Source organism: Balaenoptera borealis (genome assembly GCF_965194805.1).
Source record: "Balaenoptera borealis genome assembly, chromosome: 12".
NCBI classification, from domain to species: Eukaryota; Metazoa; Chordata; class Mammalia; order Artiodactyla; family Balaenopteridae; genus Balaenoptera; species Balaenoptera borealis.
The window spans coordinates 29,426,261-29,451,379 of NC_138869.1; the positions used below are offsets into that span (position 1 = coordinate 29,426,261).

At 44.0% G+C, this 25,119-nt stretch overlaps 1 protein-coding gene across 5 annotated transcripts in view; it reads left to right on the plus strand.

Annotated features, from left to right (window-relative positions):
- Positions 1-25,119, plus strand: part of ADAMTS9 (ADAM metallopeptidase with thrombospondin type 1 motif 9) — a 181,863-nt gene that overhangs the window by 126,105 nt on the left and 30,639 nt on the right. For all 5 annotated transcript variants that reach the window (XR_014232106.1, XM_082344613.1, XM_082344612.1 and 2 more), the window contains 6 exons: positions 16,856-17,029; positions 21,045-21,239; positions 22,675-22,807; positions 23,022-23,116; positions 23,233-23,327; positions 23,421-23,554. Coding sequence is in view for 4 of the 5 variants with exons in the window: in XM_082344613.1 (XP_082200739.1) it covers positions 16,856-17,029; positions 21,045-21,239; positions 22,675-22,807; positions 23,022-23,116; positions 23,233-23,327; positions 23,421-23,554 (826 nt within the window). In the remaining variant the exon portion in view is untranslated. The remainder of the gene's footprint in view (positions 1-16,855; positions 17,030-21,044; positions 21,240-22,674; positions 22,808-23,021; positions 23,117-23,232; positions 23,328-23,420; positions 23,555-25,119) is intronic.

Sequence of the window (25,119 nt, forward strand, 5' to 3'; positions counted from 1 at the left end):
AGTTTCAGGTCTTACGTTCAAGTCTTTAATCCATTTTGAGTTAATTTGGGGTGTGGTGTAGGATTGGGGTCCAGTTTCATTCTTTTGCATGTGGTGCTTTGGGTAGTATGGACCTTTTGCGTGTGTGTGTGTGTGTGTTTTTCTCCCCCTTAAAAAAAGTAAATTAGGACTCTAATTAAATAGGTTAAAGCTATACATGAAAGAGAATGCAACTTTTTTTTCTTTTTTTTTTTAACATCTTTATTGGAGTATAATTGCTATACAATGGTGTGTTAGTTTCTGCTTTATAAGAAAGTGAATCAGTAATACATATACATATATCCCTATATCTCCTCCCTCTCGTGTCTCCCTCCCATCCTCCCTTATCCCACCCCTCTAGGTGGTCACAAAGCACCGAGCTGATCTCCCTGTGCTATGTGGCTGCTTCACACTAGCTATCTGTTTTACATTTGGTAGCATATATATGTCCATGCCACTCTCTCACTTTGTCCCAGCTTACCCTTCCCCCTCCCCGTGTCCTCAAGTCCATTCTCTAGTAGGTCTGCGTCTTTATTCCTGTCTTGCCCCTAGGTTCTTCATAACCATTTTTTTTTTTTACATTCCATATATATGTGTTAGCATACGGTATTTGTTTTTCTCTTCCTGACTTACTTCACTCTGTATGACAGACTCTAGATCCATCCACCTCACTACAAATAACTCAGTTTCGTTTCTTTTTATGGCTGAGTAATATTCCATTGTATATATGTGCCACATCTTCTTTATCCATTCATCTGTCGATGGACACGTAGGTTGCTTCCTTGTCCTGGCTATTGTAAATAGAGCTGCAATGAACATTGTGGTACAGGACTCTTTTTGAATTATGGTTTTCTCAGGGTATATGCCCAGTAGTGGGATTGCTGGGTCGTATGGTAGTTCTATTTTTAGTTTTTTAAGGAACCTCCATACTGTTCTCCATAGTGGCTGTATCAATTTACATTCCCACCAACAGTGCAAGAGTGTTCCCTTTCCTCCACACCCTCTCCAGCATTTATTGTTTCTAGATTTTTTTGATGATGGCCATTCTGATCGGTGTGAGATGATATCTCATTGTAGTTTTGATTTGCATTTCTCTAATGATTAATGATGTTGAGCATTCTTTCATGTGTCTGTTGGCAATCTGTATATCTTCTTTGGAGAAATGTCTATTTAGGTCTTCTGCCCATTTTTGGATTGGGTTGCTCGTTTTTTTGTTATTGAGCTGCATGAGCTGCTTGTAAATCTTGGAGATTAATCCTTTGTCAGTTGCTTCATTTGCAAATATTTTCTCCCATTCTGAGGTTTGTCTTTTGGTCTTGTTTATGGTTTCCTTTGCTGTGCAAAAGCTTTTAAGTTTCATTAGGTCCCATTTGTTTATTTGTGTTCTTATTTCCATTTCTCTGGGAGCTGGATCAAAAAGAATCTTGCTGTGATGTATGTCATAGAGTGTTCTGCCTATGTTTTCCTCTAAGAGTTTGATAGTGTCTGGCCTTACACTTAGGTCTTTAATCCATTTTGAGTTTATTTTTGTGCATGGTGTCAGGGAGTGTTCTAATTTCATACTTCTACATGTATCTGTCCACTTCTCCCAGCACCACATTGAAGAGGCTGTCTTTTCTCCATTGTATATCCTTGCCTCCTTTATCAAAAATAAGGTGACCATATGTGTGTGGGTTTATCTCTGGGCTTTCTATCCTGTTCCATTGATCTATATTTCTGTTTTTGTGCCAGTACCGTACTGTCTTGATTACTGTAGCTTTGTAGTATAGTCTGAAGTCAGGGAGCCTGATTCCTCCAGCTCCGTTTTTCTTTCTCAAGATTGCTTTGGCTATTCGGGGTCTTTTGTGTTTCAATACAAATTGTGATATTTTTGGTTCTAGTTCTGTGAAAAATGCCATTGGTAGTTTGATAGGGATTACATTGAATCTGTAGATTGCTTTGGGAAGTATAGTCATTTTCACAGTGTTGATTCTTCCAATCCCAAAACATCGTATATCTCTCCACCTGTTTGTATCATCTTTAATTTCTTTCATCAGTGTCTTGTAGTTTTCTGCATACAGGTCTTTTGTCTCCTTAGGTAGGTTTATTCCTAGGTATTTTATTCTTTTTGGTGCAGTGGTAAATGGGAGAGTTTCCTTAATTTCTCTTTCAGATCTTTCATCATTAGTATATAGGAATGCAAGAGATTTCTGTGCATTACTTTTATATCCTGCTACTTTACCAAATTCATTGATTAGCTCTAGTAGTGTTCTGGTAGCATCTTTAGGATTCTCTATATAGTATCATGTCATCTGCAAACAGTGACAGCTTTACTTCTTCTTTTCCGATTTGGATTCCTTTTATTTCTTTTTCTTCTCTGATTGCCATGACTAGGACTTTCAAAACTATGATGAATAATAGTGGTGAGAGTGGACAACCTTGTCTTGTTCCTGATCTTAGAGGAAGTGGTTTCAGTTTTTCACCATTGAGAACGATGTTGGCTGTGGGTTTGTCATATATGGCCTTTATGATGTTGAGGTAAGTTTCCTCTATGCCTACTTTCTGGAGGGTTTTTATCATAAATGGGTGTTGAATTTTGTCGAAAGCTTTTTCTGCATCTATTGAGATGATCATATGGTTTTTCTCCCTCAGTTTGTTAATATTGTTTATCACATTGATTGATTTGCATATACTGAAGAAGCCTTGCATTCCTGGGGTAAACCCCACTTGATCATGGTGTATGATCCTTTTAATGTGCTGTTGGATTCTGTTTGCTAGAATTTTGTTGAGGATTTTTGCATCTGTGTTCATCAGTGATATTGGCCTGTAGTTTTCTTTCTTTGTGACATCTTTGTCTGGTTTTGGAATCAGGGTGATGGTGGCCTCGTAGAATGAGTTTGGGAGTGTTCCTTCCTCTGCTATATTTTGGAAGAGTTTGAGAAGGATAGGTATTAGCTCTTCTCTAAATGTTCAGTAGAATTCACCTGTGAAGCCATCTGGTCCTGGGCTTTTGTTTGTTGGAAGATTTTTAATCACAGTCTCAATTTCAGTGCTTGTGATTGGTCTGTTTATATTTTCTATTTCTTCCTCGTTCAGTCTCAGAAGGTTGTGCTTTTCTAAGAATTTGTCCACTTCTTCCAGGTTGTGCATTTTATTGGCATATAGTTGCTTGTAGTAACCTCTCATGATCCTTTGTATTTCTGTAGTGTCAGTTGTTACTTCTCCTTTTTCATTTCTAATTCTGTTGATTTGAGTCTTCTCCCATTTTTTCTTGGTGAGTCTGGCTAATGGTTTATCAATTTTGTTTATCTTCTCAAAGAACCAGCTTTTAGTTTTATTGATCTTTGCTATTGTTTCCTTCATTTCTTTTTCATTTATTTCTGATCTGATATTTATGATTTCTTTCCTTCTGCTAACTTTGGGGTGTTTTTGTTCTTCTTTCTCTAATTGCTTTAGGTGTAAGGTTAGGTTGTTTATTTGAGATGTTTCTTGTTTCCTGAGGTAGGATTGTGTTGCTATAAACTTCCCTCTTAGAACTGCTTTTGCTGCATCCCATAGGTTTTAGGTCGTTGTGTTTTCATTGTCATTTGTTTCTAGGTATTTTTTGATTTCCTCTTTGATTTTTTCAGTGATCTCTTGGTTATTAAGTAGTGTATTGTGTAGCCTCCATGTGTTTATATTTTTTACAGGTTTTTTCCTGTAATTGATATCTAGTCTCATAGCATTGTGGTAGGAAAAGATACTTGATACAATTTCAATTTTCTTAAGATATGATCTATCCTGGAGAATTTTCCATTAGCACTTGAGAAAAAAGTGTATTCTGTTGTTTTTGGATGGAATGTCCTATAAATATCAATTAAGTGCATCTTGTTTAATGTATCATTTAAAGCTTGTGTTTCCTTATTTATTTTCATTTTGGATGATCTGTCCATTGGTGAAAGTGGGGCGTTAACGTCCCTCCTGTGATTGTGTTACTGTCAGTTTCCCCTTATGGCTATTAGCCTTTGCCTTATGTATTGAGGTGCTCCTATGTTGGGTCCATAAATATTTACAATTGTTATATCTTCTTCTTGGATCAATCCCTTGATCATTATATAGTGTCCTTTGTCTCTTCTAATAGTCTTTATTTTAAAGTCTATTTTGTCTGATATGAGAATTGCTACTCCAGCTTTCTTGTGATTTCCACTTGCATGGAATATCTTTTTCCATCCCCTCACTTTCAGTCTATATGTGTCCCTAGGTCTGAAGTGGGTCTCTTGTAGACAGCATATATATGGGTCTTGTTTTTGTATCCATTTAGCCAGTCTTTGTCTTTTAGTGGGAGCGTTTAATCCATTTTCATTTAAGGTACTTATCGATATGTATGTTCCTATTACCATTTTCTTAATTGTTTTGAGTTTGTTATTTTAGGTCTTTTCCTTCTCTTGTGCTTCCTGTCTAGAAAAGTTCTTTTAGCATTTGTTGTAAAGCTGGTTTGGTGGTGCTGAATTCTCTTAGCTTTTGCTTGTCTGTAAAGGTTTTAACTTCTCCGTCGAATCTGAATGAGATCCTTGCTGGGTAGAGTCATCTTGGTTGTAGGTTCTTCCCTTTCATCCCTTTAAATATGTCCTGCCACTCCCTTCTGGCTTACAGAGTTTCTGCTGAAAGATAAACTGTTAACCTTATGGGGATTCCCTTGTATGTTATTTGTTGTTTTTCCCCAGCTGCTTTTAATATTTTTTCTTTGTATTTAATTTTTGATAGTTTGATTAATATGTGTCTCAGCGTGTTTCTCCTTGGATTTATCCTGTATGGGACTCTCTGTGCTTCCTGGACTTGACTGACTATTTCCTTTCCCATATTAGGGAAGTTTTCAACTATAATCTCTTCAAATATTTTCTCAGTCCCTTTATTTTTCTCTTCTTCTTCTGGGACCCCTATATTTCGAATGTTGGTGTGTTTAATGTTGTCCCAGAGGTCTCTGAGACTGTCCTCAATTCTTTTCGTTCTTTTTTCTTTATTCTGCTCTGCGGTAGTTATTTCCACTATTTTATCTTCCAGGTCACTTATCTGCCTCAGTTATTCTGCTATTGATTCCTTCTAGAGAATTTTGAATTTCATTTATTGTGTTGTTCATCATTGTTTGTTTGCTCTTTAGTTCTTCTAGGTCCATGTTAAACGTTTCTTGTATTTTCTCCATTCTATTTCCAAGATTTTGGATCATCTTTACTATCATTACTCTGAATTCTTTTTCAGGTAGACTGCCTATTTCCTCTTCATTTGTTTGGTCTGGTGGGTTTTTACCTTGCTCCTTCATGTGCTGTGTGTTTCTCTGTCTTCTCATTTTGCTTAACTTACTGTGTTTGGGGTCTCCTTTTTGCAGGCTGCAGGTTCGTAGTTCCCGTTGTTTTTGTTGTCTGCCCCCCGTGGGTAAGGTTGGTTCAGTGGGTTGTGTAGGCTTCCTGGGGGAGGGGACTGGTGCCTGTGTTCTGGTGGATGAGGCTGGATCTTGTCTTTCTGGTGGGCAGGTCCACGTCTGGTGGTGTGTTTTGGGGTGTCTGTGACCTTATTATTATTTTAGGCAGCCTCTCTGCTAATGGGTCGGGTTGTGTTCCTGTCTTGCTAGTTGTTTGGCATAGGGTGTCCATCACTGTAGCTTGCTGGTTGTTGAGTGGAGCTGGGTCTTAGCATTGAGATGGAGATCTCTGGGAGAGCTTTCGCCGTTTGATATTACGTGGAGCCAGGAGGTCTCTAGTGGAGCAATGTCCTGAACTTGGCTCTCCCACCTCAGAGGCACAGGCCTGACACCTGGCCGGAGCACGAAGACCCTGTCGGCCACATGGCTCAGAAGAAAAGGGAGAAATAAACAAATAAATTAATTAATTAATTAAAGTTATTAAAATAAAAAATATTAAAAATAAAAAAATTTTAAAGTAATGAAAAGGAGGAAAAAGAAAGGAAGGAAAGGATGGAAGAAGGAAGGAAGGAAGAAAGGAAGGAAAGGGCAACCAAACCAAAAAACAAATCCACCAGTCGTAACAAGCGCTAAAAAGTATACAAAAAAAAACAGACAGAAACCTAGGCCAAATGGTAAAAGCAAAGCTATACAGACAAAATCACACAAAGAAGCATACACATACACATTCACAAAAAGAGAAAAAGGAAAAACATATATATATATATATATATATATAAAGGAAGAGAGCAACCAAATCAATAAACAAATCTACCAATGATAACAAGCTCTAAATGCTAAACCAAGATAAACATAAAACCAGAAACAAATTAGATGCAGAAAGCAAACCCCAAGTCTACAATTGCTCCCAAAATCCACCGCCACAATTTTGGGATGATTCATTGTCTGTTCAGTATTCCACAGATGCAGGGTACATCAAGTTGATTGTGGAGATTTAATCCGCTGCTCCTGAGGCTGCTGGGAGAGATTTCCCTTTCTCTTGTTTGTTCTCACAGCTCCTGGGGGTCAGCTTTGGATTTGGCCCTGCCTCTGCGTGTAGGTTGCCTGAGGCCGTCTGTTCCCCGCTCAGACAGGACGGGGTTAAAGGAGCAGCTGATTAGGGGGCTCTGGCTCACTCAGGCGGGGGCGAGGGAGGGGTACGGATGCGGGGCGAGCCTGCGGCGGCAGAGGCCGGCGTGACGTTGCACCAGCCTGAGGCGCGCCGTGCGTTCTCCCAGGGAAGTTGTCCCCGGATCAAGGGACGCTGGCAGTGGCGGGCTGCACAGGCTCCCGGGAGGGGCGGTGTGGAGAGTGACCTGTGCTCGCACACGGGCTTCTTGGTGGCGGCAGCAGCAGCCTTAGCGTCTCATGCCCGTCTCTGGTGTCCACGCTGATAGTGACGGCTTGTGCCTGTCTCTGGAGCTCGTTTAGGAGGCGCTCTGAATCCCTTCTCCTCGGGCACCCCGAAACAATGGTCTCTTGTCTCTTAGGCAGGTCCAGACTTTTTCCTGGACTCCCTCCTGGCTAGCTGTGGTGCACTAGCCCCCTTCAGGCTGTGTTCACGCAGACAACCCCAGTCCTCTCCCTGGGATCTGACCTCCGAAGCCGGAGCCTCAGTATGGACCTTTTAACAATATTAAATCTTCTAGTCTATGAGCACAGAAGATCTTTCCATTTATTTCGGTCTTCTTCAGTTTCTTTTATCAGTGTCTGGTAGTTTTCGATGTACAGATCTTTCACCTCCTTGGTTAAATTTATTCCTAGGTATTTTATTCTTTTTGATGCAATTTTAAATGGGGTTTGTTTTCTTACAACTGCATTCTTAACCCTTGTGGGGTATTCAGCCTTCCAGCTCTGTTCTTCCCTCTCCTTCACCCTCCTGATGGAATAGTTCCATTGTTTTCAGTTATCTCTTTTCTTTAGGACTCTCACCCTCTCTGTCTACTCAATTTTTTTTTTTGCTCATTTTCCTTCTAAAGTTTGGGTTTTTTTTTTTGTTTTGTTTTTACTTCCACTGGACTGTGGCAGGGAGGAATAGCTAAAGCAGTTACATTTCAAATTAATTGTACTTGAGCCACACAAGTTATCGGGAACCCCCAGAGGCTGTAAAGTTTTACAGACGCGGTTCATATACCAGCACTGCCACATTTCAGCTGTGTGACTTAGAAACAAGGATGCTTTATTTTCTGAACTGTGAGTTTGCCTTTTGTAAAGTGGGAATAATGATAAGTGTGCAAAGTTGTTCTGAGAAAATTAGAAATAATCGAGTGGTTTGGGGATTGACAGAGTCAGATAGAGGAGGAAGAAGAGGTGTCTTCGTCCCTCTCTGCCTGTGTGTTACCACTTGATTCTCTTTGTAATTCTTGCTTCAGACCTACCGCTGCCTGCTCCCTCCCTCCCTCTCCATCTTCATGTCCTGCCAAACTCAACCCTGTGTGACTGCTCCAAGGAGCACAGGGTAAGAGAGTGTTCAGAAATGAATCTCAGCTGACAGCTGATGCTTTAGCCAGCTTTTAAAAGTGCTAGAGCCAGTTGGGAAAATGCAAGCTCCATTGACAATTCCTTCTGAATCCCAAAGACTAGAAACCTTGCCAGATATGCACTGAGGAAATCCTCTTCTCTGAGCATCTGAAATGTGCCTAGAAATTTACATCTTTGTCTGTGCCATGCAGATCGATCTTTCTAAATCCCTCCTCAAATATTGCTCTCAAGCTCCATATAAGAACAGAAGACCTACTAAGATAGCCTGAGCTGTGGCTAAATTTAGAAGCTGACCAGAGACGAGCAGCAAGAAAAGTGGATCCGATAGTTGCCCTCCTGCCAACATGCTTTCTCATCTGCCTGAACCCGAAGTGGAGAGTTTGAGGCCAGTGGACCTGGGTGGTGAGGGAGGTTGGAGGACTGTGGGAGGCCCTCACGTGACACTGAATTGGCCAAAGGGAGGTGCAGGGCAGCTGGATGGGGGAGGGAGAAGCCCCATTAGAACCCGTTGTTCCTCATGTGCAAAGCATGCTGGTAGTCCTCTCCAAACGTCCCCACATCCACAAGGCTTCTAGGGAATGTTGCTAGCAGCTGGGCAACCATCTTCATATTTGCCCCTGGTCCTGTTTGCCTACAGCGGTCCTGGTTTATGCATGGGGTAGGCCTGGTGTAATTATTAATTGCCCCTACTGCCATGATCAAAAGCATCCTTGTTAAACAGTACATTGGGTGGTCACTTGATAGTACAGCACCCTTCAGGCTCCCCTTAATCAGCCTTCACCTCCATTCTCTGTACTCACTCACTCTGCTACCATTTCACCTGATACGCACTTTGTGCATGCACATGTCTTGACTTTCTTCCCCTCATCTAGTGACACCTTGAGCTGATGTCAGTGAGATGCCAGGGCAGTCTCAGAGCCCAGTGAATCGGATGCTGGAGACTCCCACCCCACCCCTTTATGGGAGGTTTTCTTCTTCTTAGCCCTTCTTTACAACTAACTCAGAGCTGTTGCTTGCTTTTTGAGTGTGCATTTTTCCCTTTTGCTTCCCCCTTGGACACTATTAAAAACCCACCTGTTTGTTGGCAAGATGTATTTCACACCAGGCACATAGCACATGGCACCCTCCTCTTCATGAGAAATAATCCAAGTGTCCACCTAGAGAAGCACAAGTTCCACATAACCCACATTAGCATGATCATCAGGGATGTTGTACACAGTCACACAGGTTGTACACTGCACAACCCCAGGGGTACCATTCCCGTAGGCTACAATGTGAGGGGCATCCTCTAGAGTTGTACAGTGCAGTGGCCCTGATACTATGATAATAAAAATAATACATCTCATTGTTTATTAAGCTATGGACCAAGCACTATGTTGAATATTTTTATATGGAGGACCTCATTTAACCTTTCCATAACTCTCTGATGTCATAGTTAAATTTTTATCCTCACTTAAAGATGAGGCAGCTTGAGGCTTAGCTAGGTTAATTCACCCAGGTTCATGGAATCACTAGGTAATAAGGCTGGGATTTGAAGCCCAGCAGCCTGACCTCTGGAACACATGCTCTGAATCTTTATATTCCACTGCTTCCCATGTCGACATGCACCTGAGGTGCATTCTTCTATTTTTATTGGCTTGGCCAGACTGTTTCAGCAGAGTTGGCATCAAAGTATAATTCTCTGTACTGGTGACTTACCCCCACCCCCTTCTGAAGATGAAATTCTTGGTCTAGTTGGTTGACGATCAGACCTTAAGCCATGAGGTTGGTGGGGAGTCTTGATGGAGTACTTCAGTGGACCTTTTTTGTTCATTGAGGGGCCTGTTGACTGTGCAGGGGAAGGAACATCAGTGTTCATTCATGATATCATAAGATAGAGCCTGGACTTTCAGACGCAGAGAAAAATTATTAGAGAACAGGAAAATGCTCTTTCCAGACATTCATGTCCCATTTGTTTATGCCCTAAAAGCAGCGTGTTGTAAACAAAAGACCATTCAATGTGTGACTCTGGGAAATTGACCGCAAATCTCTGGGCTCCAGTTAGCTCATCTGAAAAATGGGAATTGTATGGCAGACTTTGCTGAATGTCATAGTGAGGATTAAGTGAGATTAAGTGAGGGATTCAGTGCAGTGCCTAGTATATCTTAGGCCTTCCACAAATGGTAGTTCTCTCTGGTACAGTGGACTCCTGATGGAGGATTCAGATGATGACCAGCACTTCAGCTTATCCACATATCACAATGTTGGGCTTTTAAGATCACCCACCAACTTTGGGCTAGTTATTTAGCTTTTTACTGCTCAGTTTTACTCATTTAGAATTATTATGCTCATGAGACTGAGTTTAAAAAAATACATGACCTTTTAATTCTTTTGAAAATTACTATCATAAAAAACTTATTGATAGTATTATAATCTGACTATGAATTTACTTATAGCTGCAGAGGTCTTTTGATCCAACTTGAATTGTGAGTATGTGGGTTATGCATCTCTTTGTTTTAAGGAATAAATCTCCCAGTTCTTGCAAATATTCTTTTTTTACCTTTACCCAGAATACTCTCTTTCCTCCCTAGTACCTCTGTGTCACAAAGTGGCTGCCCTGCACCTTCCCTCACATCAGTGACTCTTGCTCATCCTTCAGGCCTGAATCAAGATGTCACATCCTTTCAGAAGCCCTTGAAAAATCACACCTCCCCTCAAATGACTGAGTCAGATGTCCCTTCTCTCAGCTCTATCACCCTGAAAATATTCTGCTTCAGCAGCTAGCACTCTGAATTGTTGTTGCCTGTTTTTCTTGTCTAGGTTATCAGCTGTTGGAGGTCAGAAAGCTTGTTCACCAGAGTTTCCCCCAGCATTTAGCACAGTACCTACAGCATTGAAGACACTTGGTGAATGAATGAATTTATGAATGAATGGAGGGACAAAATAATGGGTGGAGAGAGGGAAGGAAGGAAGGAGAGAGGGAGGAAGGGAGGGAAGGAAAAAGAAAGGCATTATAGAACAAAGCCTGCTAATTGATGGCCTTTCTTCTTTAACTATTTAGAATCACAGCACTCTACAATGTCTTTTAGAACAAACAAACTGTTTTCCCTGTAAGAACAGCTGTTTTACTTTATTGTCACATTGCCATGGACAAGCTGTGCTTGGATCTTTCTGGCCTTTGTAGAACTGCCCACCCCATGGCTCTTTGACCCAGTGCAGGGACTTGGACCACTCTAGTACATATTTGGATTCTAAAAATTTTTATTGAGATCAGCTGTAGAATGATTCCCAAGTTCATCTTCTTAGCACAGAAAAATTAGTAATGAGCTTCAGGTCAGTTGGTTACAAAGATTTTATGAAGTTTACAGTAGGGAGTGATTGGGTTTTGATGTGTGAACAAGGGCCAGATATTAACTCTTTATCACTTATTCCCTCATTAATTTATTCAACAAATCTTTGTCGAGCACCTGCAAAGTGCCAGGCACTAGGCATTAGGGATGCAGTAGAAAATGTGAAATTGCTATGGTGGGATTGATTATCAAGTGAAAGAGACAGAGGACAAGCAAACAGATGTGTTATATGAAATTGCCAATTGTGAAAAGTGCTGTGATGGAAAACAGCAACAACAAGGTGCTGAGGTAGAGACAGAGAATGATAGGCTAGTCCCACCTTCCCTAGGGTGGCTGGTGATAAAGGGCAGAAGGAGGTGATTCTAGGTAGAAGGGAGAGGGAGGACAGAGCCCAGCATGTTTGTGGACAAAAGCACAAAACGTTGGGAGCAGAGTCAGCAAAGGGACAGCAAGGCTGAAGTGAGGTTGGACCTGCAGGAGCACCCAGGTTATGACGTGTTCTGCAAGCCAGGGCAAGAGTTTGGATTTTCTCCTAAGCAGCGTAAGACATTTACAAGGCCCTCTGTGACCTGGCCTCTGCCCACCTTCTGAAATCCCCATCTCAAACCGAAGGCTCTAAGGACCCCCAACTGCTGTCATCATTTCCCTGCCCCGCCTCCCCATGACATCCACCTCCAACAACGCGTGCTGAGCCCGTCCGGAGAGTGCCCCCCATCTCCCGTGTGCCACATTACCTCAGCTCCTCCCCTTCCACCACTACCCGTGCACCGCCTTCAGCGTTGTGGGAATTCCCACCCCTGGTCCTTCCTCTTTTCTCGCTGTCACAGCTGCAGATACCCTGATGGCTTCCACCTCCATTACACTCTCTGTTATGAAACTCATACCTGCTCACAACAGCCATACAAGGCGGCCCTGAGTGCTAAACCCCAGGGGTCACCAGTTAGCCGACTACCTTGACACATGAACCCCCAGCTGGGAGGAACAGCCACCCCGGGTGTCATAAGAGAGAGAGAGAAGGTGAGTAGGAAGATGTCAGGGCTGTAACCCCATGCTCAGCACAGAACTTGGCCCATTGCAAATAGGCAGACCTCGTTTTATTGTACTTCACTTTATTGCACTTTGCAGGTACTGTGGTTTTTTTTTTTGGTTTTTTTTTTTTTACAAATTGAAGGTTTGTGGCAACTCTGCATTGAGCAAGTCTGTTGCTGCCATTTTTTCCAACAACATTTCCTCACTTTGTGTCACATTTTGGTAATTCTCGCAATATTTCAGTTTTTCTCTATTATATTTGTTATGGTGACCTGTGATCAGTGATCTTTGATGTCACTACTAGGACTTGCTGAAGGCTAAGGTGATGGTTAGCTTTTTTAGCAAGAAAGTATTTTTAAATTATGTACATTTTTTTAGACATGCTATTGCATAGTCAGTAGATAATAGTGTAAATATAACTTTTATATGCCTTGGAAAACCAAGCAATTCATGTGACTCGCTTTATTGCGATATTCCCTTTATGGTGGTGGTCTGGAACCAAACCCGCAGTGTCTCTGAGATGTGCTTGTATTGGTTGAATGAGTGAATGACTTTAAAGTTACAAAATGTCTCCATAGTATTATTTCTGCCTTTTTCCCTTGCAAGTCCCATTGGTAGTTTGAAGGTTGCTTTTTCTTTTTATAATTTAGAGCAATGTTAGATGAATTGATTTGCACTTCCTGTTCCTTTTAGCCAAAGCCTCTGTGTAGCACTTCCAGAACGCTATGCTGTCAGGCTCCCCATTTGTTCTTTGACTTGGTTGTCCACACACTATCCGACAATGATAGCCTGGCCCTAGTAAGGAAGCAACACATTCTTTAATCCATGGAGAAAATCAACAACCTTAAAGGTTGAGCAGGTGAATATGAAGAGCGATTTTCTTCCCTCCATGGTTAGTGCGTCTCACCAAAAAAATGTAAAGCAACTTGGTTGCAGTCTTTAAGGAAAGACAGTTTCTACCCATTGCATTAAGTGACCCTTTTTAGACCATTACCCTGTGGCCAACCAACCTAGCTAAATAAAATATTTTATTTTAGATCTTCCTCACCCTCAAAATTAAAAACTTATTTTCCCCTGTTAGTTTTAGCACATTTACAGGCACACGTAGCCCATGGGACAATGGGCAAGTTACCCAAGTTAACCCAGGGCTGTGATATTTGCTTTCTGAATTACAGGTGTGCTGAATTTCAGAGATGCTGGTGGTGTGACTTCCATACTTGGTATAGTTTTTTCTAAAATCTGTAATGAAATTGGAGAAAAATCTTTTGGAAATTAAAATAAGCTGAGTTGAGCTTCTCCAGCTGTTTTTCAGAACATTCCAGATCATATTCCAGGACAGAGGAAGGAGTCATAAATCCTAGGTGGGTGGGAGAAGTGATATTACTGAAAGCTGATAAAATCCTATAGTATGGGCTGGATTTGCTTTCTGATTACCCAGCCCCTGTGCTCTGGTTAGGATTTAAAACTCCAGGAGAAAAGCCATGCTAAGTGATTTTCAAAGCTGCTATTGACTCATTCCAAACCACTGGGCAAGTCACTTATTTACTTAGTTTAATTTTTCTAAAAGTTATATTCAAAGTAAGGCCTCCCAATGCCCTTTGCCACCACTGGCAAAATAGTTTTTATGGTAGTTAACCATTATTTAAGACCAAGGGAAAAACACCTAACAAGCAGAAAGTATTTAGCAGTCCTGGCTTTCTGCTCTAAACTGTTACTTATTGCTACAGATTAAAGCCCTAAGGATTAGTGAAAATGAAAGAGGACACTGGAAGGTTTAGTCCAGGTCGGCTGCTCAATAATCATGATCTTCTCTGAGTCACCTAAGTCCTGATTTTCTAAGGAATTACTTTTTCTATGGGGAGTTAAGTATGTCTTCTGCATAGATCTACACATCACAGATTAACCATTGTTTTGTTTTGTAACATTCAGGGCCTCATTTGGCTTTTTTTAATGAAGAAACAAAAACATTATTCTTTCAGGATGGTTCCCAGCATCCTCCAGGGGAAGAGAAACCCCCAGAACTGCTGGGTCAGAGCTGAGCTAGACACTGAGCTCAGCCAGGCTCCTGCACCGGGTGGGAAGGGATCTGCTCCTCTGTGCTCATCTCACACTGTTTTCTATTCATATTTGTGCCCCAGAAAAATTATAAATGATTCCATACTCTAGATGTAGAGATTTGCTTCCAAGCAGCAGAAGTTTTGAATTAAATTTGCGAATGATAAGGAGCTACCAGGACACAACCACATACATAGTAGCCCTACTACTTTCTGAAAGAACAAAGCATCTCACAAAAGACATGGTTATACCAGATGACCCAGCATTTCCACTCCTAAGGATATACCCAAAAGAATTGAAATCAGGTGTTCAAATTTGCATATGAATGTGCGTAGCAGCACTCTTCATAATAGCCAAAAGAGGGCAACAACCCAAATGGCCATTAACATTTGAATAAACAAAATGTGGTATATTCATACAATGGACTCTTCAGCCATGAAAAGGAACGAAGTACTGATCCAAGGTGGCAAGACCTTGAAAGCATTATGCTAAATGAAAGAACCCAGACACAAAAGGCCACATACTGCATGATTCCATTTCTATGAAATACCCAGAAAAGGCAAATCCATAGAGACAGAAAGCAGATTGGTGGTCGTCACAGACTGGGAGGAAGGGGAAATGGGGAGTGACTGCTTAATGGGTACAGGGTTCCCTTTTGGGGTGATGAAATGTTCTGGAACTAGATAGTGATGACGATTGCACAGCATGACCAGTGACAACACGCCCCTGAATTGTACACTTTAAAATGGTTAAAATGGTGAATTTTATGTTATGTGTATTTTGCTACCAAAAAAAAAGGAAAGAAAGAAAGAAAAAGAAAGGCAAGAAGTATATCAGGAAAGACATTTCTGAGTCATGCTGGATTCCAAACTCAAATGCCTTTGGGATGCTTTGGGTAATAAAAGAGAAGGAGGCTTGTGAGAGACAAAAAAGAGGTGGGGTCTAAGACCCTCCCTAAAAAGACTAGAAGGGAGACGTTTAAGAGACATTATGTGAACAACAATGGCAGCTCACGGTGGGTGGATAAGGCCCAGGGGCAACAGAGTCTGTAATCCCTGGTTAAAGGAAACCTAAGCTGTCCTTGACACAGGTTGGTTACAGTGACTTTCCTATGTAATCTGGAGTCTTGAAATGTTGGGTGACACAGGTGCTTCAGATAGGACAGGCTTTGGGAGAACTTTAACAACACAGATAACTAAGGTGAAACTTCTACAGTGGGGTTTTCTGTTGGTGAAAGCAAAAAAGATAAAGTGGTGGTCAGCACAGAGATCATCCTAGAATGAAACATACCACTTGCTCTATTTTCTCCACTTGGTTTATGGGAATAAAAAAACATCTATCCCATTCACCTGACAAAGAGATGGATAACCAGGAATCAGTTCTTTAGGCTAAGTCCCAGTTTATTCATCTGAAAAATGGAAGTTATAGCAATGGCTAAATCTTGCTGCCTAGCTGTCTATATCTTTAACGTCCGTCTTTGCTACTAAAATACAGCTCCTCTCTGAGGGCAGGGCTTGTGCTATTTGTATCTGCTCCTGTTCATCCAGACCCATCACGGGGCCTGACACTTCTTAGGAACTTGGTGAATATTGGCCAAATGATCAAGGGGTGAGAGCAGTTCACCCTGGAGAAGAACAGGCTATAGGGGCCACAGGAAATCTCTCCTCAAGTCCCTGAAGGGGGTTATTTGTGAGAAACAAGATTTGTTCTGTATGCTCCCTTGGAATCGACAAGTAGGACAAGAGGCTGGATTTGGCAAAGAGACAGGCTTTAGTTCCATGTTATAAGATGAAATGGGCCACCTGGACTGGGAATAACTTCCCTGACTCTAGAGGTATTTTGACACCATTTGGCCATAAGTTTTAAAGAGATTCAGTGTTTGTTTGAATGGGTGAAGTAGTCAGGCCTTAAGGTCCTTTCCAAACCTGAAATTCACTCATTCACACTTTCACTGCTTCACTCACACAGCCACTTATTGAATGCTGATCGCTGTGACAGGAACAGTGTTGTTGTTACCGAGTTCAAGTTCATGCTGCTCACTGCATGACAGGCCAGTTGAGAGACAAGGTGTTGGGGCAAGGAATAGCAATTTTATTCACAAAGCCAGCAGACGGAGAAGTTGGTGGACTAGTGTCCCAAAGTCAACCCTCTTACCAGAGTTAGAATTCAGGCTTCTTTTATACTTATACTTTAAAGGCCAGAGCCTTGAGAATAGACTGTCCTGTATATTTCAGGCTGTAGGCAACATTCTTTTACAAAAGGTGCAGAGCCAGCACGACTAAGCACAGGCAACAGAAAACAAGGGTTAGGGCTAAAGGAATAAATCCAATATGTAGTCAGCTTTGTTCTTCTATGTTAACACTGTTAAGTAATGGGGGTAAAATAATGAATTCTCTAGTAATGCATACCCTCAGAGATCTCGCAGTCTTAAAGAGTATATAGAAAGGAAAATAAATTATTATGGTAACAGGATATAAGAAACCATCTATTATCTTTCCATGTCACCACCTGTTTTGTCTGTCTTTAACAGTGCACCAAGACTTGTGGCAAAGGCTCCAGGTACCGCAAGGTGGTGTGTGTGGGTGAGGACAAAGGTGACGAGGTTCACGGCATGCACTGTGACATGAGCACACGGCCTGTGGATCGCGAGAGCTGTGGCTTGCAGCCCTGCGAGTATGTCTGGATCACAGGAGAATGGTCAGAGGTACAGTCCTGGGGGTTCTGGATCTGCCTTCAGGTCAGCGATGGCCTGAGGGTAACAGAGTGATGAGGGCAGGAATGTGGGAGACTCACACCCACCTGCCAGTTCTATCCCTGAGAACTGGGAGCCCTCAAACAAGTCCCTCGGCCTTCCTGGGCCAGAGTCCTACAGGTGCAGCGTGGGGGAGGTGCATAAGATGGTATCCACGCTCCTCTCCACTCTAAGTTCTGTGATTCCCTTTAATGTCCTAATTGTATGATTAGAAAGGAATTCTTACAGACACTGCAAATTCATATGTTTCCTGTAGGTGCCTGAAGAAAGTTAAGTATGACACAAAAATGTCTTAGCATCAGGGAGGCAATAGGGAATGGTGGAGACTGTGACTAACTAGCACGTGATGTGTAAGGGGAACAGGCTCTTTTCCACTCCAACAGAGGCCATGCAGTGTAACCAAACCTGATGTTTCAAGAGAGGACAAAACTTTGGACTTTTATGTGCTATCTCCTAATCTTAAAATGCGGACTCAAATTATTTATTTAAAACATTGTGTGGGTCGAACCAAACACTTTTGTGGGCCAGATGTGGGTTGCCCATTTAACAACCTCTGATCCAGAGGAATGAAATAGTTTTCCATAATATCCAAGGAATCTCAAGTGTCTATTTTTCCTTATCTCCTCCTGTATACAGTGCCTACCTAGACACTTTTTATTATTCATAAACCAGTAGTAACAGTCACATGATTATATTTTCAAACCTCATAATATTTTCAAATACTGAAAGACCTGTAACATCAACACTAGTTGTCATTTGCCCCAAAGAATTTAGAGATGTGAAAGGAAAGTATCTGGGCTCATAGCAAAGGTGCTTGCTATTACTGGCGTCTCGTTAGAGTTCAACAGGGCAGCAATTTCATGTTTTAATGGGATGAATACTTGCATTTAGATGATGTGTTTGTTGGGTGTTGAATTGTTTCTGCGCTAAAACTGTTCCTAAAGCCTTTTCTGACTATGTCTCCCCATCCTTCACTCTACCCCAGTGAATTTGCCTTCCCCTCCTCACCTCCTGCGGGACATTAGGCACCCTCTGGAGACAATTTTGGTTGTCACAGCCGGGGGAGGTAGGCTGCTACTGGCGTCTGGTGGGTAGAGAGCAGGGGTGCTGCTAAACCTCCTGCAGTGTACAGGACGGCCCACAACAGAGAGCTGAGCCCCAATGTCAGGGGTGCTGAGGGTGAGAAACTGCTCTGTACCAGCCCTACCTGTTCTTGGTGTGTTCTCAGAGAAAGGAGGGGAGACGTGGTCTGGACCATTAGAAATAGATTTACTCTTGCCCATCCGGGAACATGGGAAGTCCAGATGAGTGTTCAGAATAGTCCTTGACTTTGGGTTTGATGCATAGGTTCCAACCCATTCAGATGCCAAGGCGGGTGGAGGGAGGTGGGTCCAGGGGGCTCCTCTCTTCTCTTCCGTTCACCCTTCCTAGTTCATTGAAAGGCATGGTCGGTCCCTAACTTCTGGTTCTCTGGGCTGCTGCACAAGGCCACACCCTGACTCTCAGGAAGGGAAAGGCTTCCTTTCTGGCCTCTCTCCCTCCTCAGGCCTCTGTGCCTTGGACCATTCACCTGTCTGCCTCCTGGGGGGCCTCTTCTTCATGGTTTCTGGCTTGGTTCTCGGTCACTCATCTTAGCTGATTTTGGTGTGTTGTTATTACACTGAAAGAGTTTTGGTCTCTTTCTAAGACTTGCATAATGTTCCTCCTGTGGCTCTACTATAGCCTTAATATTAACCCCCAAAAGATGAGATAGGGAGAAAATTTTTTTAAAAAGCCTTCCATACATCTGCAAATTTTCAGGTGTACCATGAGTTGAAAACTCTGCAAGCTATAGGCAAAGATTAGAGGGATGGAGACAGGACTTTGTACAGGTACCAGGATCATGGTAAGGGACTCTGCAAGGGGAGTGATGCCCAAGGAACTGGACCAGAATTCCCTCTAGAAAAGCTTCTAGTAAAATGCCAAAGCCACAGCAAGATTTGCCTTCTGTCTGGGGCCTCCATCACCTGCAGAGTTCTGTGTGCTCCATATTGGAGAAGAAGACTCCATCACCCCTGGCCCATGTGTGCATTTCCCTGGTTGGGCCCGACGTGTATCACTAACACAAGAAGCCCACATTCTTATTGTTTCATTTTGCTTTATGGTTATTTTCAAGTTAGCAAAGTAATCTGCACTCATGATGAAACATGCACATGGCACCAAGGCATGGAGAGTCAACCATAAGACCTTCCCCTCCTCTCTTCCTTCCCCGGAGGTGAGAGCCTCTTACACTTCACAACTCTGGCCTGAAATGGATTAAGGAAGCCAGAGTCACTCAGCATTTTCAGGATGCTCTTAACAGCTACTGAAGGGTTCTTTTCAGAGCTGTGGAGGCCTCTGAATAAAACCTGACCATACTTGGGGCTCATTTGCATCTGTCAACACCTGTCTCCCACTGCGTCCCCCACGTAAATGGCCACTGGGCTGCTTTTGCTTGTGGTTGGTAAGGGGAAAGGGTCTTAGCACTTGCCTTCTCAGACGTACAGCCTTGTTTAAATTCGTCCACACTGAGGTCAGGGCGTGCAAGTACTGAGTTAGATACTCTAAAATGCCCACAGCTTGGACAGACAGCATTTATTAGCCATCTATCCATGCGTGAAACACCTCAGACTAGCCCCGCTCTCCCCTGGCCTGGCATCAACTGCATCTTTGGGCATTTGAACAGCGGCAGCCAAAGAAGGAAGAAATGTATGCAGAGTATTTCCAGGTCTTAAGCCAGCTGGAAGGGAAGGCCCAAGGATGCTCTTCATGCCTGTGGCTGGGCCAGTTCCCTGCTCACTCTAGGACCGCGTCAAGGGGAGCCTTCCCCCTGGAAAAGTTAGAGGAGCGGCAAGCCACGTGGCTTAAAGCGACAGCTTAGGAGACACCAGGAAAAAGAGACACTGGTTTAATAGCAAGTGAGAACTGGTGGAAGCTATGGTCCCTCACCCCAGAAAAAGCAAAACACACCACATGCTGCATACTGTTTCCAGGGTTTATCTGCCCCCCCTACAAAGAACCTTTGATCTTGAGAATCCTGAAACTCTACCTTAGTTTTATGTCACATTTTCACAGGGAGTGGCCAATTATTTGGTGACTTTGCCCAAAAATGTCATCAAAATAATTTGCTGGTTAATTCAGTTTTCTTTTAAAAGTATTATGTAAAATACTTAGCTGAAGAGGCTGAACATAATCTAAAATCTTATTAATAACCAGTTAGATGTCCCATCACAGAAGGAGCTGGGACACCAGTAAAATACCTTTTCTTTCTCCTTTTCTGTTTCATCTGGGTATTTTTAAATGCCGTATAATTATGGCAGAAGGTCTAAATGACTGCATGATTTAGAGAGAGCCGGGCTGGGGGGAGGGAAGCAGAAAGGTAACATTTAAGTCACGATATATAGCCAGGGAGAGAGGAGAAAGAAGGAAATTAAGTGGAGGGCAGATGGGAAAGCAGACCATCAAGTAGGGAAGGAAAGTTGTCCCAGAGTCCTGGGAGAGCCTGGATTTCACACACAGGTGGTCTCTGGCGCTCTCTCCATCCCACTTGGTCGCTTCTCTGATGCGGTCATTGTAGGTTTGGAAAGGCGTGATTTGGCCGCCAGTACGTAGGGCTCTGGACGCTGTAAGTGGACCCGGTGACAGCTGGAGCACCTCCCCCAGCCCCTTCTCCCTGTGAAATCCAGAGCGGGGGCTTGAGGCACCCCCCCCCCGCGCGCAGCGGGGGCCAGAAGGTGTAGTGGCAGCCCTCGATCCCAGAAGGCTCCCGTAGGGCTGCACGTCCCCGCGTGCTGGGGGCTGCTCCTCGCGGTCCGTAAGAAGCTAATAAAGTGAGAGCTCTCTGCGCCATTGTCCCGAGGTCAGTGTTCGCCGTGGAGGTCAGAGGCCTATTGTGGCTGCCCCCACAGGCCCCGCTCCAACCTCTGCTCTCTGCCGCCTCTCTTCCCAGTGCTCGGTGACCTGTGGAAAGGGCTACAAACAAAGGCTTGTCTCCTGTAGCGAGATTTACACCGGCAAGGAGAATTATGAGTACAGCTATCAAACCACCATCAACTGCCCGGGCGCACAGCCACCCAGCGTCCAGCCCTGCTACCTGCGGGAGTGCCCTGTCTCGGCCACCTGGAGAGTTGGCAACTGGGGGAGCGTAAGTAGACGATTGAGTGATGAAATCGGAAAGCTTTTGGGTCTCAAACCCCGACTTAAACACGTCCTGCCTGAGCTGTCCTTCCAGGAGAGCCCCGGGTTAGAAACCGGAGTTAGCATCTTGAAATGGGCTGAAGGGGAGAGGGGGGCTTCTCTGCTTGTTGGGCCATTTGGCCTGGTGCTTAGAGGCGGGGACAGGGGCGGGGAGGCCAGACAGCCTCCGTCTGATTCCTGGTTCTGGTTCCCAATTGAACGACCTGGGATAAGGTGCCAAGCGTTCATGTCTGTTTCCTCCCCTGCAGAATGGGGTGGTTGTGAAGTTGAAATGCGTTCATGCATAAAAAAGCATGTGGGCTATAATGGCAACTTTTAAAGTTCTATATATTTTACCACAGTTTAAAATTAAACAGCACCCAGAACTCTTTGTTTGTCACTGAAAAAGGGTTACAGACGTCTTCGTTGTTGTGGGTTCTGTGGCTAAGAATTCTGTAAGTGCTAGTCCTACACCGGGCATTCTTGGTTGCATTGGGGTTACGAATAAGAATATCTGATATTGGGAATGCCCTTGAAAATTGCCCCAGCCCCCTGGCTCCTGAATACGAGGCTTTCACTGATGCAAAGTGATGATCTGGCAGAACTGTGGGACTAGTTGAAAGTGGTTAAGGTTTAAATTCCGGCTCCACCATGACCTTGAACAAATTTCCTAACATTTGAGCCTCAATCTCCCTTCTGTAAAAATAGAATAATGCTAGTACTATCTCATAGGGTTATTGTGAGGCTTAGATGAGGAAATTATATAATATATATATATTTCATATGTATGACTACATATGTAGGTATGGATGTACGTATGTATAGACATGTATATATAAGACTTAGCACAGGGCTTTCCTGGTGGCTCAGTGGTTAGCAATACGCCTGCCAGTGCAGGGGACACGGGTTCGAGCCCTGGTCTGGGGAGATCCCACATGCTGCGGAGCAACTAAGCCCGTGAGCCACAGCTACTGAGCCTGCGCTCTAGAGCCTGTGAGCCACAACTACTGAGCCCGTGAGCCACAACTACTGAGCTCACGAGCCACACCTACTGAAGTCCGTGCGCCTAGAACCCGTGCTCCACAACAAGAGAAGCCACCGCAATGAGAAGCCCGCGCACCGCAACGAAGAGTAGCCCCCGCTTGCCACAACTAGGGAAAGCCCCTGCACAGCAACAGAGACCCAACACAGCCAAAAATAAATAAGTAAAATAAATAAATTTATTAAAAAAAAAAAATCTTAGCACAGAGACTGGCCCATAGGAAGTGCCCTACATGTGTCAGCTATTTGTTTTCAGCAACACGGGGTTCCTGTGCAAGCCTCCAGGCTCTGAGTTCCACACCATGAGAAGCCCATATCTCCAGGTTACACAGCCACAACTCTGACCCTGCTCTGCCTTATAGTGCTCCGTGTCCTGTGGCGTCGGAGTGATGCACAGATCTGTGCAGTGTCTCACCAACGAGGACCAGCCCAGCCACTTATGCCCTGATGAGTTGAAGCCGGAAGAAAGAAAAACCTGCCACAATATCTATAACTGTAAGTTGGCCAACTGAAGCCATCCTTCTGGAGCTTGAAAAACAGATTTCATGGTTGATGTGCTTGCCTGCCTTTTTCAGAAATATAGAATTTATTTTTAAGAAATTGGCCCCCTTGCAGACAAACATGAGCGTGCATAATGTAACTCCTTCCGTCGGCGGCCACTGCACATCCTGGAGAATCAGAGCCCGTTTTCGCGGTTTGTGTTTTCCAGGCGAGTTGCCCCAGAACTGCAAGGAAGTAAAAAGGCTGAAAGGTGCCGGTGAAGATGGGGAATATTTCCTGATCGTCACGGGAAAGCTCCTGAAGGTGCGCGTGGGAGCTCAGTCGTTACTTCTAGCCTGGTTGCAGAGCCAGCGGCCCTGGCCCTCATGGTCCCATTTCTCAGCCACCCCTCGCAGGTTATTTCTGGTCTGTCTTTCCAGGTCTTCTGTGCAGGGATGCACTCCGGCCACCCCAAGGAGTACATGACACTGGTCCACGGTGACTCTGAGAATTTTTCTGAGGTTTACGGGCACAGGTAGGAGAGCTCAGGCTCAGAAGAGCCCGGATGCCTGGAGATCCGTGGAAACACCTCCCCACCCTCACCGGGATGTTCTCTCTTGTAATGTAGGTTGCACAACCCAACCGAATGTCCCTACAACGGGAGCCGACGTGATGACTGTCAGTGTCGGAAAGACTACACGGCGGCTGGGTTTTCCAGCTTCCAGAAGATCAGAATAGACCTGACCACCATGCAGATCATCAGTAAGTTCCATGGGACGTCCTGGGGGATGTGTCCCTGGGTCTCCCATTCAGACAGCAGAAACATCCTGCACAGGGGCTGGGCCGAGGCCCGGAGGATGTGAAGAGGAACTCAGGGTCCAGTGATGACAGTCCCAGTCGAAGCTGCCAGAGGGTGGGCTTTTGCACCTTTTCACCACTGCTGTCCCCGCAGTGCCTGGGAAGTGAGCACAGGGGCGGTGCTCCTTCAGATTTGTGACGAATGAATGAATGGAGGAGATGGAGGCACATTAAAGGGCGCCATCGCAGTGGGCGAGTCAGGGCAGCAGCCCCCAAAATATGACATTGAAATTGAGACCTTAAGGCCAAATGGGACTGAGCCAGGTGGGCAAAGCAAGCATGGTAGCAGAATTTTTTTTTTAAGATTTATTTATTATTTATTTATTTTTATTTTTTTTGGCTGCGTCTGGTCTTAGTAGCGGCACGCATGCTCTTCATTGTGGCGCACGGGCTTCTCTCTAGTTGTGGCGTACAGGCTCCAGGGCATGTGGGCTCTGTAGTTTGCGGCACGTGGGCTCTAGTTGAGGCGTGTGAGCTCAGTAGTTGGGGTGTGCGGGCTTAGTTGCCCCGCGGCATGTGGGATCTTAGTTCCCTGACCAGGGATCGAACCCGCGTCCTCTGCGTTGTAAGGCAGATTCTTTACCACTAGACCACCAGGGAAGTCCTGGTAGCAGAGCTTTCGAAGGGAGAAGAAGTTTTAAGGTAGCAGATGCAAACTCCAGAGCTATGATATTCATGTAGCAACATTCAACCCACCCTGGGCTTCCACCAGCAGTGTACATACGCACACGCACACACACACACGCACACGGGCGTAAAACTAATTTTCTCTGATTGTCGATTTACAGAAGAAGAACGGAGGACAGAATTACCTTTTTTTAAACTAGCCTGAGCGTGGACTGATTTCATACTCCAGCCAACACTGCATTTTTGTTAAGGACATTAATCATAGGAGTGGTTAGAGACAGCTAAAGTATCCAAACACGTTCCCTCAAATAGAGGAAAAACAGAAATAATGAATAATTAATTTTTCTTCATTAACATGTTCCCATAACCTTGCCTTGCTTTCCTCTGCAGGTAGATTAAATCTGATTTGTACCAAGATATTTTTAATTGCCTTCAGCCAGACTGATGAGGGCTAAGGGCAGAATCTGCAGTTTCCCACTTAGATAACACCCCGGCTAAGACCCAGGGCTTCTGCGTGCTGAAGCGGGCAGGGCTCCTGCCCTTGGAGGTTGGGGGACTCAGATTTCCCTCCCACGAACCTGCAGAAAGATTAAGGCCTTCTCTTGCTATTCCTGAAAGACAAAGCAGAACGGTTTAAAAAGCTGCCTCTGGTCTCTAGTTCCCATCAGATTTTGTAGGATTCTCAATCTGCCACCTCCTGATCCGCCTTCCCCATTCTCAGAGCTGTTCTCAGGAGCTGCAAGAGGGTTAAAAACGCAAGCACTGTTTTTATTGGCTTTTTTAAAAAACTTTTTTAAAAAGTTAGCCCCAAACTTAAGAAACTGCCATTAATACTTTCAAGA